General features: G+C 41.2%; 1 protein-coding gene across 3 annotated transcripts in view; it reads right to left on the bottom strand.

Annotated features, from left to right (window-relative positions):
• galnt14 (UDP-N-acetyl-alpha-D-galactosamine:polypeptide N-acetylgalactosaminyltransferase 14 (GalNAc-T14)) overlaps nucleotides 1-16,097 on the bottom strand; it is a 202,887-nt gene that overhangs the window by 180,864 nt on the left and 5,926 nt on the right. The window contains exon 1 of one of the 3 annotated variants that reach the window (XM_044329690.1): nucleotides 14,968-15,487. The exons of the other annotated variants lie outside the window; for them this stretch is intronic. Within the exon in view, the coding sequence (XP_044185625.1) occupies nucleotides 14,968-15,144 (177 nt within the window). The 5' untranslated portion in view covers nucleotides 15,145-15,487. Of the gene's footprint in view, nucleotides 1-14,967; nucleotides 15,488-16,097 lie in introns of those variants that run through there. 3 annotated transcript variants of the gene reach the window in all.

Consider the following 16,097-nt stretch of genomic DNA (forward strand, 5'->3'; position numbering starts at 1 on the left):
TTCCTTCTTTTATTGGCCCGCAGCAGCAGGGCTGGTCGGGGAATACAGAATAATGTGTGTGTGTGTGTGTGTGTGTGTGTGTGTGTGTTACAGAGGAAGAATAAAAGATTTGAGTTTTCAGACGGGGGGGAGTTGAGCAGGAGGAGGAAGAGGAGAAGGTGTAGGAGGAAGAGGAAGATAGAGGAGTGCTCGTTTAAATCCTCCCGGTAATACTGCTTTCTTCACTCTCTTGGCGAGGAGATTAACTGCTAATGGAGAAGCAATATCTGCTATTAGCTTCAACAACAACAACAACAACAACAACAACAACACAGCGGCAACGATGACGACTACAATGACAACATGACATACAGACACACACACTCTGCTTTCTAGGCATCGTAGCTGACGGTTTGAACAAAAAGTCAGCTCAAGAAGTGCAGTGGTGGAATTAGACTAAGTGTCGTAGACTTCAGTGTAGTTTATTATTTATTCAGTTAAGCTGCTCATTCATCCAGATACATGAATGACATGAACCTCTGCAGACTCTCAGACTCATGACTTAATTTGGAGTTGACTCCCTGAAGACTTGATGTGAGACTTTAAAAAAAAAGAAAAAGATTCAAGTCTTGAGTTTTGAGGGCATAAGTGCGTTCACGCTGAGAAGTAGCCTATGGGAAATGCAGTGCACTGTGAGTACCTGGATAGTGCACTCAAAACAGTCAAAAAGTTGAGTGTGGAACTATGGACGCTTCTCGTCTTCAATGGTCACCATCTTGGGTACGTAGCAGAAGGGGAGGGACCGATTTTCAAACCGGAAATGGCGGCAGAGGATGTTGTAACTATGGTGAACATCACCACATTATACAAATGTAAGTTATATATGTGTATTTTATCACTAAGCACCACTATACTGTTGTCAGATATAAGCCATCAGTATGTTTATTGGGTTAATGTAGCAGTCTGTAATAATTTTTTGGTAGCACAAATGCTAACGCTAGCTAATGCTAATTTGCTTGTGCACAACAGCCATGTTTGATTTGAGACACTACCCTAATGAAATTTGCACACTATGTAAGTAAGTACGTAGTGTACACAGTGTACTACACAGAAGTGTACTAACATTAGCATGTGATTTGAGACACACTGCTAAAGATGAATACAGTAAGTCAGTGACTGCCAGGCAGACTCTGATTATTAATTATCTTAAGTTTTGAAAGGAAAACACTCAAAGGTCGTATAAATGTCACCTCATCATCTTGAGTGAAGTCAAAGACTGAATTAATTAAAATGTCTAGACGTTAACACATCGTGGGTTTAAGGCTGTAGTCTACTGGTTGACTGGTCGATTAATTGGTCGATATGCTCTCATCCTAAAAAAAGTGCTACACCAGTAGCCTTCCAGGATGAATCCATTATTTCCTGAAGCAGGGGGACAGACTACGTGTTCAAAACACCCCCGTTGTTTTCAGAACTTTGAACTCACCCAACCTGATGGAGACTGCTGGGTCTAACTGTACTGAACGTTTACTGAATCAGCCTTTCTCTTATAATGATAACGAGAACCCCTGCCAGGCCCAAAAATATTTTTTAATGCCAAAAATAACAACAAATATCCATCCATTCGGAAATCAATAGCGTTTGGGTGTCCCCCCCCCCCCCCCCCCCCCTCCCATGCGACTAATCGATTAGTTGAAGATTATGTACAATTTCAGTCGACCAAGATTTTCTTTGGTTGACTACAGTCCTACTAGGGTTGGGTATCACATGTAAATACAAACCTGGGTCATATTTTCATGGTTTTAGTGATCATATCTATCAGTGATGTCACAGTTTCTCTACATCTCAGCGAGGAAGTTTTAGAGTTCTCATATCCAGAGTAGGAATGATGGTTAAAACATATCTGCCTGACATCAAAGCTGTTGACATATTGGACAGAATGTATTTTATTGGGTTCATCTTTTTGCATATTTATGCAGCCTTTGGGCACCGGGAGGTAGATCCAGAACGTCTGGGACTGACAAACAAAGTAATATAACAACTGATAAAACAAACCTAAAGGCTGCATCTTCATAACTGAGTGAATCATGAAGGATTTGTCCTCTGCTAAGTGACTTGATATTTCAACTCCAGACTACAACTCATACAGCTGTATAGGAGAATTGATACTAGCGCATAGTAACACAGAGGCAGTGACACATTGAGCACAAATGACTGGCTGCAGTGAAAACAGGTTGTACCCTTTCTGCTTTAAACTAGTTCACTGCTCTGTGTGTGTGTGTGTGTGTGTGTGTGTGTGTGTGTGTGTGTGTGTGTGTCATATGCTACTTTCAGAATTTTAAAACCAGTTAATTGAGGACGGTTTGTCTAATTGGGGACATTGTTTTTGTCCCCAATTGGAAAAAGCAGATTTCTGGGTTAGTGGTTATGGTTAGGCAAGTAGTGATTATGGTTAAAGTCTCCAGGAAATGAATGTAAGTCTATGTAATGTCCCCAAATGTGACCATGATCCGATGTTTCTCTATTCTTTTCTCTTCTTTCTCATCTTTTATCATTTTCTTTCTTTTCTCTTTTCCATTCTCATCTTGCATCACACTCCTTTGTGCTGCCTCTATCCTTTATCTCCTTTTCTATTCTCTCTCTCAATCCCATATTCACTTTCTCTCTCTCTACCTTTCTATCAGTCTGTCCTCCTTTTCTCTCACTGCTGTTGTCTGTTTTCCTCCCTTTCTTTGGCTCTCCTCTTCTTCTCTGTTTTTATATCTTCTTCCTTTCTTTGTGCTCTTTCTTTTTTCTCATCTTTCAGTTTTTGACTTCTCTCTTTGGTTCACCTTTTCTTCCTCTCTCTCTCTCTCTGTTATCTTTCTCCCCCACTCCCTTTATCCTCATTTTACCCTCCGCTCTCTATAAACTAGATTGATGGCTCAATCCTACGTGCATCAAGGTGAGACTTACAATTTTCACACCAGCTCACACACACTCATACACAAACGGCCCTATTCACACACACTCACTCCCTTTACCACCAACTTACTGGCAGAAATGAGGTTTAAAGCAGGATATCAGAGAAGATGTTTACATGCAACAGGTCAATAATCAGTTATCAGTTAACGGTCTTGACCTGCTCTATGAGAAAAGTGCTCTTAGATGACTTTTGTTATGATTTGGTGCTATATAAATAAAACTGGATTGAAAATTGAATTATCTTCCCTCCAAACTCTAATGTGTAATTATATTATTCACACTGTGGCCACTGAGAATACTTGTTTGTGATTGACTGGTAGGAGCGCGTTCAGATCCTCAGGACTACGACTGTAAAGATTAACCGATACAAATCAGCAAACTGACACAAAGGTCAGAGGTTCGGCTGCACCGGCTCGATACAGAACCGCAGATCCGACCCAAATTCTGCATTAAAATTCAGAAAGTCGATACGGCTGTCAACAAAAACTGTTTTGCGAGTAACTCTGTCTCTCTCTCTGTGCATTCATGTGGCTCGACCGTGTACCTCTCCTTCTCGCTCAAACCTAACGACCTCACTGCTCATCTAAGAAAGCAACACGTGCAGACAGTAAAGTTCCCAAGAGGAGCAATCAACACGAAGCAATTAGCGCTTAGCAGCTACTTCCAACTGGTCCCAACTCCTCGTGCCTACTGAAGCCATGTGGTGTTTTATTCACACCGTTAATGAAAATACTAAATTCAGAGAGATACCCAGTGAGCAGCATCCTCCTCGGAGACACAATTTCCTGTCATATTAATCAAATATTGAGGAAATAATTGGCTGAATTAAATTGTAGCTTTGAATTGCTCCACATCGTACACATGGTTACAAATTTATCTTTTTTTTTTTTTATCAGAGTGTGGAGGAACAGATACACATCCTTACTCAGGACACCTCGAGCATCGCTCCATTCAACAGTTTAACTACCGTTCTAAATCTGTGAGCAAGGTGTATTAAATTGCAGGTTACCATAGCAACAGTACTTCTGCTCCACATTAGGTCGCTAGTAGACTTGTCATTGGTGAATGTCAAGCATTTTTTTTTCTGATCAGACACATTTGTGGTGAAGGTCTGGATGAGTTTAGGCAACTAAAATAAAAATAAAAAAAAGTTTGAAAAAAAATGTCATGGTCAAGAGACCGGCGTTGACCTCCTCCTCGGGAGAGTTAGAATATCACGCTTCTTCACGCGACTGTAATTAGAGAGGACAGTCATTATTCACACAATCCAAAGAGGTCACCTGTCAGGAAGATGTAAACACAGGGTTTTTTTTAATGTGCTGCATTTTTACTGATGAGAAGGGTCTCAATCGGGCGCAGCTTCTCATTTTTTGCCTGCGTAAGTGGCCGACAGATTTGGAGGACTTCTCCTAAATGCCTGAACTCGATTATTAAACAGTTTGTTTTGAAAATCTGGCCACTGTGGAAAGCCGACCCTCACACACACACACACGCACACTGTAGTGTAAAAAAAGCATGTGTTGTGAGTGAGTGCATGTCTTGTTACTGATAGTCTATATGCATTGAATGTGTGTGTATGTGTGCATGTGTGTGTGTGCATATGTAGCGCACAAATTGACACTCGTATCAATATAACATAAATGAAATACGTATATATGTGTGTAATTTAAACACATGCACAGTTATGATTTATTGACACTGTCTGGCCGAGCCTGCATGACGCCATCCTTGAAACTAGAATTATCAACTGCTTTCAGCCTTCCCATGCCTGTGTTTATGTTTATCTCTCCGTGTGTGTGTGTGTGTGTGTGTGTGTGTGTGTGTGTGTGTGTGTGTGACAGAGACATACGCACACATAATATACTTGGATAATTTTGCAGTCAAAGATGCTTGATTATGCCGCATCCTCAACTTTAAAAAATCCTACTTATGCTGATTCTTGCTGTTTTTTTTTTTTTCTTCTTCTCTGAATCGTCTGAATCATTTATAAAGGAGGAAACGGATGAAGAGGGGAAAAAAAAAAAATGCAAAACACACTTTCTCGAGCTTTTGTGAGAAACGTGCTTCTTAATGCGGCAGCGACACGGTGATTGCAAATTGCCTGTCTGTGTATAATATCAGAGCAACTGTTCATTTAGCTGAAAGCCACAGAGGAGCAAAACATGAACTCGCTGCAGTTCATCTGTCATTTCCACATCGAGCACCTCTCCATCATCCCCCGGCGTTAACCTCTATCTACTCTACTGTCTGGTAATATTTGACCTCTGACCTCCAGAGTGTTGGCTGCTCCTGACTAGTGCTGCACTGACTACTGACAAGCCTAAAACAACGGCTGCAAATCAGTTTCGGTTAAATCCCAGAAAGCTCTACAAAGTATCATGTGACTAAAATGTGTTTACCAGGTGAACGAGTTGCCGTTTGTCACTGATCTGAACCAATTAAAGAATTGTAAATGTAAATAATGGACGCCATGTACATATGTAGTTTGTTCCCTTAGCAGGTGGATGTATTCACTACACACGGTTTTACAATTATTACCAAAATAATGACACAGTTAGAGGGATAAATTCATCATTTCCCTGGTGCGTTGTTTGGCATCTTCATCAAACCTTGCTGTTGAAACAATCTGTATGCCTCTTTCACAGCCTGTTGACATGTCATAGCAGGAAAGGCACCGGTGTAATTAATGTTTGGGCATCACGGTGGCTCAGTGGTAGCACTGTTGCCTCACAGCAAGAAGGTCCTGGGTTCAAACAGCGGCTGTTTGCATGTTGTTTACATGGGTGTTAGCCGGCTGCTCCAGTTTCCTTCCACCATCAAAGACATGTATGTTAGCGTTAATACTGTCAGTCCTGATCATGGCTCTGGCAATAAGAACTGGAGTCCTGGGCGCTGCATTGCGGCTGCCCGTGTGTGTGTGTGTGTGTGTAGGACGGGTCAAATGCAGAGGGTCTGTTTCCCCACATGGATCAATAAAGTACTGAAGAAAAAAAAAAGGTTAATCAGGGTTAGGTGCATCTGTTACAGGGACCTGGTGTTGCTCATGCTGGCTGACAGACACCTAACTGGACAACAGAGTCATCATTAATATTATCAGTGTCTGTTCCTGCTATAACAACTCTAAATGTCTGCTGGGAAAAAGCTCTATTCACCTCTTCAAAATAATAGTTGGAGTTTTGTTTCATGCCTATGTTGAATTGCTGAGTGTAATTGAATTGCTGTGATTTTTTTATGCAACATTTTTATCAAGCATAGAGTTCTTGGTGACTTCTAGACTAAAGTCAACATTTCTTACAGTTACTTTACAATAAACTCATTATCTTTGCCTTTAGTCTGATTTCTGGCGGTAGTTTTAGATCTGTTGAGTTCCCAGTGACAGTATGAATCAGTACTATAACTCATCTCATACAGAAATTAACAAACACAAGAGGGGTTTTTAAACTAGAGTACTGAGTACTACAAGTACTATACAGATCTCACTGTGAATCTGCTGCTGGAAGCAGCAACAACAGCTGATACATGCAAAAGTTAATACCGTCCAAGAATTTAGCAAAGTCCTCCTTATTGTCCTAACAGATGAGAAAAAATGGAAACTCTTGCCTGAATAAAAGAAGATAATGATTTAACACAAAACTGAAATCTAAGGAGATGAAATATAAAAAAATAGTAAAAGGTAAATGAGAGTGAAATAAATCAATTTCCTGTATGAATGTTTGAATAATGTATTTTTTAATTTGTTAAGATCAATCGAATCACCATTTAGTGACATTTCTCATGTCTGGAAGCCCATAGTCCATTCAGATTTAAGCTAATATAACCTTTTTATGTGTTTTAAAAGGCTGGACTGCTGCCATTTCAACTCTGCTGCCAACACCAATTATCACAAAAAACAAACACATAACACTGTGTAAAATACAACTGTTGAATTATTGAAAGTGGTGCTGGTGATTTTGTGCATTTCTTCAAATCGATGCACTCCGGCTGGTAAAACGGCAAAGCTGGCAGGTGACTTTTGTGATTTATCAGCCGCTGTAGCTGTTGAACCACGGACTGGGTTCGTTTCCCCGGCGGTGAGAGTGTTTCACAAATGAGGCCCCCGGTGCCAGAGGCCAGTCTAGTTAGCCAACCTGTGGGCCCTGCTGTACAGAGAGCCTCATATAAAACATTATTATTATTCCCTCCCTGGGAGCTGGTTATAGCCGCTCTGAAAACTCATTTCCCTCTCCTCTTGTCCATGTGAATACCTCCTGATAGGGAGAGGGAAGGAGAAAGGAACAATAACTGCATTTCATATGATGGGGAAATGAATAATTTCAACTGCGTGTGTGTACATGCGGTGTGTCTATGTGTGTGTAAATGTGTGTAGCGTAGGGTGTTTTGTGTGCGTTTGCCTCGTGCCATTGTGGAGCGATTGGGCGTTGTGATACACAAGGCGAGCACAGTGATTGGAGCATCGATCTTGTTTCCTCGAGAAAAGAAAGAGAGAAACTGAGAGAAAGTAAAAAATGGAAATAAGAGGTTCTGTTTGTAAAGAAAAGTTGCAATAAAGATATATGAGTTAGGAAATTGTTTACCGTTTCTAAAATGAGAAAATAAAGGAATAGATTAGAATAGAAGAGAGTTTTATTTTGCCAATTCATAACGTAACTGATGTATGATCTCTTCAAAGTCTTGTCATCTCACACATGTTGGAAATCACACAGGGAAGGAAATATGGAAGAAGAGATTGGACAATGTGAGAAATTTTCATTTTCACTTGTCTGTCTAACCATAACCCTAGCCCTAACCCTAACCATAACCCTAGCCCTAACCCTAACCATAACCCTAGTCCTAACCCTAAGAGGAACAGCAACTGTCTGTCTCACCCTAACCCTAGTCCTAACTCTAGTCCTAACCCTAACCCTAACACTAGTCCTAACCCTAACCCAGTCCTATCCCTAACCCTAAGAGGAACAGCACCTGTCTAACCCTAACCATAACCCTAACCATAACCCTAACCCTAGTCCTAACCCTAACCCTAGTCCTAACCCTAACCATAACCCTAGCCCTAACCCTAAGAGGAACAGCACCTGTCTGTCTAACCCTAACCCTAGTCCTAACTCTAGTCCTAACCCTAACCCTAACACTAGTCCTAACCCTAACCCAGTCCTATCCCTAACCCTAAGAGGAACAGCACCTGTCTATCTAACCCTAACCATAACCCTAGCCCTAACACTAACCCTGAGAGGAACAGCACCTGTCTGTCTAACCCTAACCCTAACCCTATGAGAACAGCACCTGTCTGTCTCTGCGACTGAGAATGTTTTCCTTTCTTTAGGTTGTATGGAAAATGATATTCATATACAGTATTTGCACTGGTCTGAAGTTGTACCTGTGCCTGATTGATCCAAGCCTGAGCCCGGCAGCTACCACAATGTTTCAGCATGAAGTCAATACTTTGCAATTACAATGTAACAATTTCATTTGGCAGACACTTTTATCCACACCATGTACACATGAGATTTAATACAACACAAGCAAGAAACTAGTCAGGAGAGAATAAACGAATGAGAGCCGTAAAGCTACGTTCAGGTCTGGTAGGACATAGATGCCAGCAGGCAGTGCACAGAGTGTATAGAAGCAGATTTATATATATATATGACATGTATTTATGCCTTTTTTTTCCATCCGGGTCCATCAGGTGCGGAGGTGTTTATGAAAGAGCTGGGTCTTTAGCTTTTTCTTAAAGATCTAGAGGGACTCTGCGGATTGAACAGAGTTTGGTATGCGACTTAAGGCCCTGTTGTGGTACCAGGTGCCTTTCATTGGCAGAGCATAGTGAGCAGGAGGGAGCATAGACCTGAATGAGGGAGTTCAGGTAGGCGGGAGCCGTTTTAGTTGCTGTTTTGTAAAGCGAGTGTCAGGGTTTTGAATTTGATGTGGGCAGCAACTGGGAGCCAGTGGAGGGATATGAACAGTGGAGTGATATACTGTTTTGGGCTGGTTGAAAACCAGACGTGCAGAGCTTTGAACGTACATGCGGGGAGACCTGCCAGTAAGGAGCTGCAGTAGTCAGTGTGTGATATTATAAGAGCCTGTAACAAGAGTTGTGCTGCATGTTCAGACAGGTAGGATCTGATCTTCCTGATACTTCAACATGAAACTCTCTCTCTCTCCATTTCCTCTGTTCTTTATCTCTCCGTCTCTCTTAAGCACACAACTACACACAGATGCTGATACACTAATTACCATCTTATCAATCTTCATCCATCATCAGTGAACCACTGAAAATCATGACATACAAACAAAAGTAAAGTCACCCTCCCTTAATATACACAACACCTAGATAAAATCTTTAAATTCCTCTCTGGTAAAACACACAATCAGAACAATAAGCCGGTAAGTCATTAAAACCACTCTGATTTGACTAGAACACACAACAGTTAAAAGCTCTCACAATCAATAACCATCTAACACAGCAAAAACCATTATTTAACCCTGGCTGACAAGTTGTGACAACGTGTGGAGTTAAGGCACACAAAGACAAAATCATCAGTATGTATCACAGTGTGTCATTTTTTTTAATTGGCAGTAATATTTATAGTAAAATGTCGTGTTTAATAGTCGTATGCATATTTTAGACCAGAACAAACCTGAACCTGCACCCTGAATGTGAGAATGTGCCTGAACCCCAATCGACAAACCCATCAGTCCCATCTGGCTCAAGTTTAGTTGCAGAGCTCAAAACTACATCAATGTCTGCAGACGTGTACATTTAAATTAATTTGTAGTTTGGAGTCAGTGCAGGCGGCACTTTTATTATTGGTGTAGTTCTTCCTTATATATCCTTGCACATAAGGTGATACTTTCCTTTTTAAATCTCAAAACACATTTTTAAAAGAAGCATTAATATTAATGTTAAAGTGAGTCTGAGGAGCTGAGTCCTGACACACCAAAGCAGCAGGCAGCTGCTGAACATCTGGCCGCCCATCACCTGTAGTTTGGCTTTGGCACAATTCAACCCAAAGTGTCAAGTGTTACAGTACATGAAGCAAAAGAGCTAAAAAAAAAAAAAATCTGCTGAGACACAAGAATAGTTTTATTACGACCATACTCTTAGCACTTAAAGGCAAACTTCCAGAAACTCATTTTAATTCCTTAAATTGCATGATATCCAGTAGTTTCACAGTCTGGTCCGTCGTACAGAGCATCCTGCTTGAATTCTGATCAAACATCTGCCCCCGGGAGATAAAAAGAGAGAGAGAGAGAGAGAGAGAGAGAGAGAGAGAGAGAGAGAGAGAGAGAGAGAGAGAGAGAGAGTCCTTCAGTATTCAACGAACCAACAGATTGTTTCCTCTCATGTTTGGACTTCTGAAGGCACAAACTCCATAAAGACCCCCTGCCAACCTGCCTGAGGACACAGGCACACTCCAACCACCCTGCTTCAAAGGCTCTCCAAAGGCTTTCTCAGTGTGTGTGTGTATGTGTGTTTGAGGCTCTGTGCAAGAAAATCTTGTGTGCACATGCAGATGAGGGTGTGATCCTGCATATAAACATTTCATAGTGTGTGTGTGTGTGTGTGTGTGTGTGTGAGTACCATTCCTTGTACAGGAAGTAGTCTTGCTAGGTAAACAGGAGTGCGGGCTAATCCTGTGAGGAATGGGAATTCTGCATTAGCATTTGAATAGCGCACGGTGCCATGAGTACTGCTGACAAAACTAACACACATCCCCGGTCCTGGCTTACACTCACACACACACACACATTTATTACATACATTCAGAGCTGAAGAGGAAGATTTTTATAGCAGAGATGTGTGTACATACAGGAGACTTTAGCGGAAAAAAACAACTACCTGCTGATTGTTTTTAACAACATAATGAAGATTAATCCACTAGAGGTGTTCAGAGCTACAACCTGTTTCACATTTACACACCTCTGCAGACTCTCACCTGCAGGCTGCCCAACACAACCACAGGCTACATTTACATGCACATTAATAATGTGATTATACTGTAATTAGGCCAGTAATGAGGGTAAGAGCCCATGTAAACAACATCTGATTACATGCAAGTATGCATAATCGCAGGAACGTGTGCCTACGTCTGGTTGAAAACCTTGCATTTCCAAAACGTTTGCATCTAAGAAACTAAAAAAACTACACATTTCTTATCTTTACTACCATGCAATTATGATTAGAGATTGTATAGAAGCTCTTGCAGAAGTTCTCAAACTTATAGCCGATATACCTTTAGCCCCTTCCTTTGACCTTTTCCAGAAACCTCTTTAGGAACTCAGGACTTAATGATGCTATCAGAGAGGAGTTGGTCAAATAAAGGCCTCAAGACTGCAAAAAAAACCCTGTGTACAGCATGCACTCACACAGGAGCGAGCATCGATTGCCAGTAGTATCAATATTATGCAGTAGACTTCCCAGACGTGCATCAAAAGGAGAGAATTTTTCAGTTGCGTACTAAAGCAGAAAAACAAAAAAAGAAGAAAATGCTGAGCAGTTCATTGATCCTCTGCACACAGGCATCCTCCTTTCTTTCTGGCATGTACAATCTTCCTTCTGCCTCTGCAAGAACTGCTTTCCAACATCCGTTTCAACATCACAGCAATAAAAAAGTCACAAGTCACAGCAATAAATTACTAAAAGCGACATGATCATTCTGTGCTGCTGTCTAGTTGTGCACAAAAGAATTATGTCTCAATCAAAGATGTCACTTACTGTTATTCTGTTATCTGTCTAGTTCCCCGGATCTTCACAGTTTATCAGATTTGGTGGTAACAGGACAAAAACAAGAAGATGCTTAGTTTAGTCAGAAAGAGGCCGAATGATGAGGCAGGAACTATGAAGGTGGAGTCAGCTGAACAGGTCAAAGACAAGACTGCAAACGAGTGCTGTTTGTCACTGATGTCAATGTCAGGAGTTGAGAGCTACACTGGATTACTGGTCTGTTTTATTTGCTTCCCAAAGGAGAAAACAGCCCCAAAGGTTGGAGTGGTGCTGGTTGAATAATCAGATAGACTACAAAACTACAACTACACACGTCTTGCACACACAGTCTTAAATATTTGGCTGCACAGACCCTGTTGAACCCTTTGAGCTAAAGGACACAAAGTATATTTTGCATTTAAAGGAGCAGCTACCATCAAATATGCACAAGAACACCAGGTTTCAGTTCAACAGACCTTCCTTGTTTTGCAAAGAAAGTTTCAGTTTTGGTTCAAATATCTTCTCTCTAATTATGACTGTATCACTTCCTTGATGCTTATGTTTTAACTCACGCTTTAATAATTTACACCGCACCGCAGAGGAATCCATTTATGTTCCGTTTATTATGATAGGAACAGTCTGTGTGCATGGTAATGATGATACTAGGCGGTCTGTACCTGCTGACAGATCTCACAGTTTTACACCGGGTGTGAAAAACTGTAGGATTAAGTTGGCAAGTCTGTATCTGGCGCGGGTATTAACCGAGGTGTGTTACGGCATGTGTGTCCTGACTTGAGAACACACACACACACACACACACACACACACACACACACACACACACACACACACATATTGACTGTCCTGCTGAATGAGCAAAGATCGTCTCATTAGCTTGTAGGCTCAAACCTTACAGAACAAATGCACACACACACACACACAAAACAACAGTCTTTTTTATCCTTCTACTTCTCCTGATCAGTTAAGTGGATGCAGCTGTTTCTACCGCTTCAACTAAAGTAGTTTAATTACATTTCAAATTTCATATTTGAGGCATTTAGCTGAGGATCTTATCCAGGTCAACTTACAATGAGAGCAACAGAAGATTAAGCTTCAATGCCTGAATTATCCACCATTTGAAAAACACCTCCTACTCATACAAAATTAAAGCGAGTGTGGCTTTTCTTTAAGAATCCTTGATGTCTTAAGAGCTTTGTTGACATGTAATAATTACACTTGTACTCACTGGATTCTCTGTTTTTCCACAAATATTGAATGAGTTTCTCTAAAGTCACAAACAACTCTTTGCTTCTTTAAACAAGCATCAACTGATCATTTTGATGGTTATAATTGAACCTCAGCTCCGCCTGCCCGTCCCTCACCGCGCTCACATCTCAACATCGTAAGCGCCGACACACACAAACTCAGTTTGTTGCAGCACATGATTTGGACCGCAGGTGGTCTCGCTGTAATGCGTGTGTTTATTCTGTGTGCTGTTTACTCACACCTCTGTGAAAGCTTTCATTCTGCAACTGATGTGCATTTTGCATTTTAACCAGAGGAGCAGCAGCTGGGTAAGCTTCAGTTCCTGGATCACCGGCGTTACATACTACAGGGAGGTCAGAGGTCACGGCGTGCTGACGATCAATACGACAACATTCATTCATGCAAAAACTACAAGGAACAGAGCTCAGCGGCGGCTCTTAAATGTGTGTTTTTGTTTGTTTCTACGTGTGTGAGTGTGTGGAGCTGAATATGCAGCAGCCCTCACACACCAACAAACTCCTGCACACACACACACACACACACACACACACACACACACAGAGAGAGAGAGATATAACGGTCTTTCCTCCTTAAAACCTCTTATCTTGATGCCTTGGAAATATTAATCGAATTCATGTCATGACTACATTGAACTGAGTGGATTTTGCCTCTAGTGCAAAATGATTCACAAATAATCCTGATTCAGATACAAAACTGTCAATGTGAGACCACATACACGCTTCACAAGAACTCACCTACAACATCCTGCTAACATACCGTCACACTCTCAGATGGGCCAATGATGTCTGTAGTTAAAAGAGTTTATTGATTATATTCATCTAATTGTCTTTTAAGGACGTTAAGTGCCTGTGAAGCTGATTAATTAAGTTTGTACTTTATGATATTTCTGTCATTCCTGAAGTGTTTCTTGAGGATTGTGGGCGGTTATGAGATTTCTAGTTTGTATGCGTGCGCTTGTAAGTTCAATAAAACAAGGTAAGAGAGGCAGGATCAATACAACTTAACCCACCAGCTACAGTTAACATGCTGTGGGTCTTTTACATAACAGACATCCCGCAGTGCACACTGGGTAGAGACATCAAGCGAAATTAACCTAATTATCGTCAAAGGAACCATAAATCTGATAACGAATTAATACAATGATAAGAAGCCTTTTAGTGAATGTGTGAGTACATTATTGTGGTATTATAGGAAAAAACTGTTATAGTATTATTGTAGGAAATAGAAAATAACAAGTGAAGTATTACGTCATTATCAGACATGAAGAGTGGGATTAACTTGTAATATTACAGGGATGCCAGAGGAGGTAAATGCTCACTAATACCAAAGATAACTCTACAGCAAATAAAAACTTACAATATGACAGATTTTCTTTATTCTTCTACACTCTGAGCTGACACAAGAAAGTCCAGAGGGAGGAAATAACTGAGTCCGTTTACTTGACTGAAGTTCTTAGGATTTGGCACTTTTGGTTATATTTACATTTGGTGTTTGAATGTTGAGAGACTTCTTACCTTAATTCCCCTTCATTTCATTTTAGAAGATTATGTGCTTAAGATTGTACACTGAATTACTTCACCTTCAACATGAAGAAAACTAAGATAAGAAACCCTGCAATCATTTAAAACGTATTAGTGCCAATTAGTTCATATGAATGCCTCCTGATTTACTCAATTTCAATTACAGGACCTTCACTTGTAATCAAGTATGCTTTTTATTACATTAACTCAAGACTTTAACTAACTTCATCAGTGATTCACAAACTATCATTGAGGTTTGTAGGAAAACTACATAGATATCACAGAAAAAGTCTTTACCGGGATGTAAGAAGCTACTAATGCTATAAAACGAACAATAATGTTAATATAAAGTCATTATAGAAGCACTTTAAGTCAGGATATTGCTTATATTAGAGAGACACAACAGTGACAACTGTGAACTCCAGTCAGTACAGAGATATCAGCGATATTTCTCCCGGACACACAGTCAGTTAATGTGGCTCATTCACAGCAGGAGAGGTGGTTAAATCTCTACTTCACCTGGTTGTACGCTGTCTCTCCTCCTCCCGCTACTCCTCCTCCTCCTCCTCCTCCTCCTCCTGCCCCGGTACCGAGCTCCGGTAGCTTCCTCCGGCTCAGCACCAGCAGGTAAACCAGCGCTCCCAGCCACACCAGCACCGCCACGGCCACCGCCAGCCTCCGACAGAGACGCTTCATTTTCCGGTCAGGAGGAGCCGGCGGCGCCCGCAGCCCGGCTGCTGTCAGAATCCCATTTTATAGACGCGAGAAAACAAAACAAAAAAAAAAAAAAAGAAAGAAGAAGAAAACACACCAAGCAGCCAAGCTATACTTACACACACACATACACACTCACACACACACAAGTCTGTCCGGTCCCGCTGACGGTAAAACACTGACTACACAGCGCGCGCTCTCTCTCTCTCGCTCTCTGTCTCAACTCACAGAGAAGCTCGAGCGCTACTCTGACACGCCTGACAGCCGCGTGCGAGTGCGTGCGTGTGTGTGTGTACGAGCGTGTGACAGAGAGACTGTGTGTGTGTGTGTGTGTGTGTGTGTGTGTGTGTGTGTGTGTGTGTGTGTGTGAGAATCAGTGTGTTTCACTGAGGGAGTCCTGGACCCTCCTGAAGGTCTGAATGGGAGAGCATGGAGCTCCACCTGCCGACACCCACAACTACTCCACTAAAGTAGAACAGAACAGGATAGAATAGAATAGAATAGAATAGAATAGAATAGAACAGAATAGAATAGAATGGAATAGGATAGAGAGAGAAGTGACAGACTAGAATAAAAGAGTAAACAGGGAATGTTGCAAAATCACAACATCATAGACTCAAATAAAACAGAATAAAGTGCAATAGGATGAAGCAGAGTAAAGCAGTTCTATTCTATTCTGTAGAATAAAGTAGAGACTGTTGACTGGATGAAGAGGTAGACTTCAGGTATTTCCTTACAAGCTAAGTTTAAGTGTTATTATTTAACTTCAATTTGCTGTGCTCATGTACTTGTAATCATTAAACTACTCTGATACCACTTTACGGCAACGTGACGTTCAATGGTAAATGGTCTGGATTCATATAGCGTCTTTCTAGTCTTCTGACCACTCCATGCAAACATTCATCCATTCACACACACCCAGCGATTTGGGGTTC

The sequence above is a fragment of the Thunnus albacares genome, chromosome 16 (assembly GCF_914725855.1).
Source record: "Thunnus albacares chromosome 16, fThuAlb1.1, whole genome shotgun sequence".
NCBI classification, from domain to species: domain Eukaryota; kingdom Metazoa; phylum Chordata; class Actinopteri; order Scombriformes; family Scombridae; genus Thunnus; species Thunnus albacares.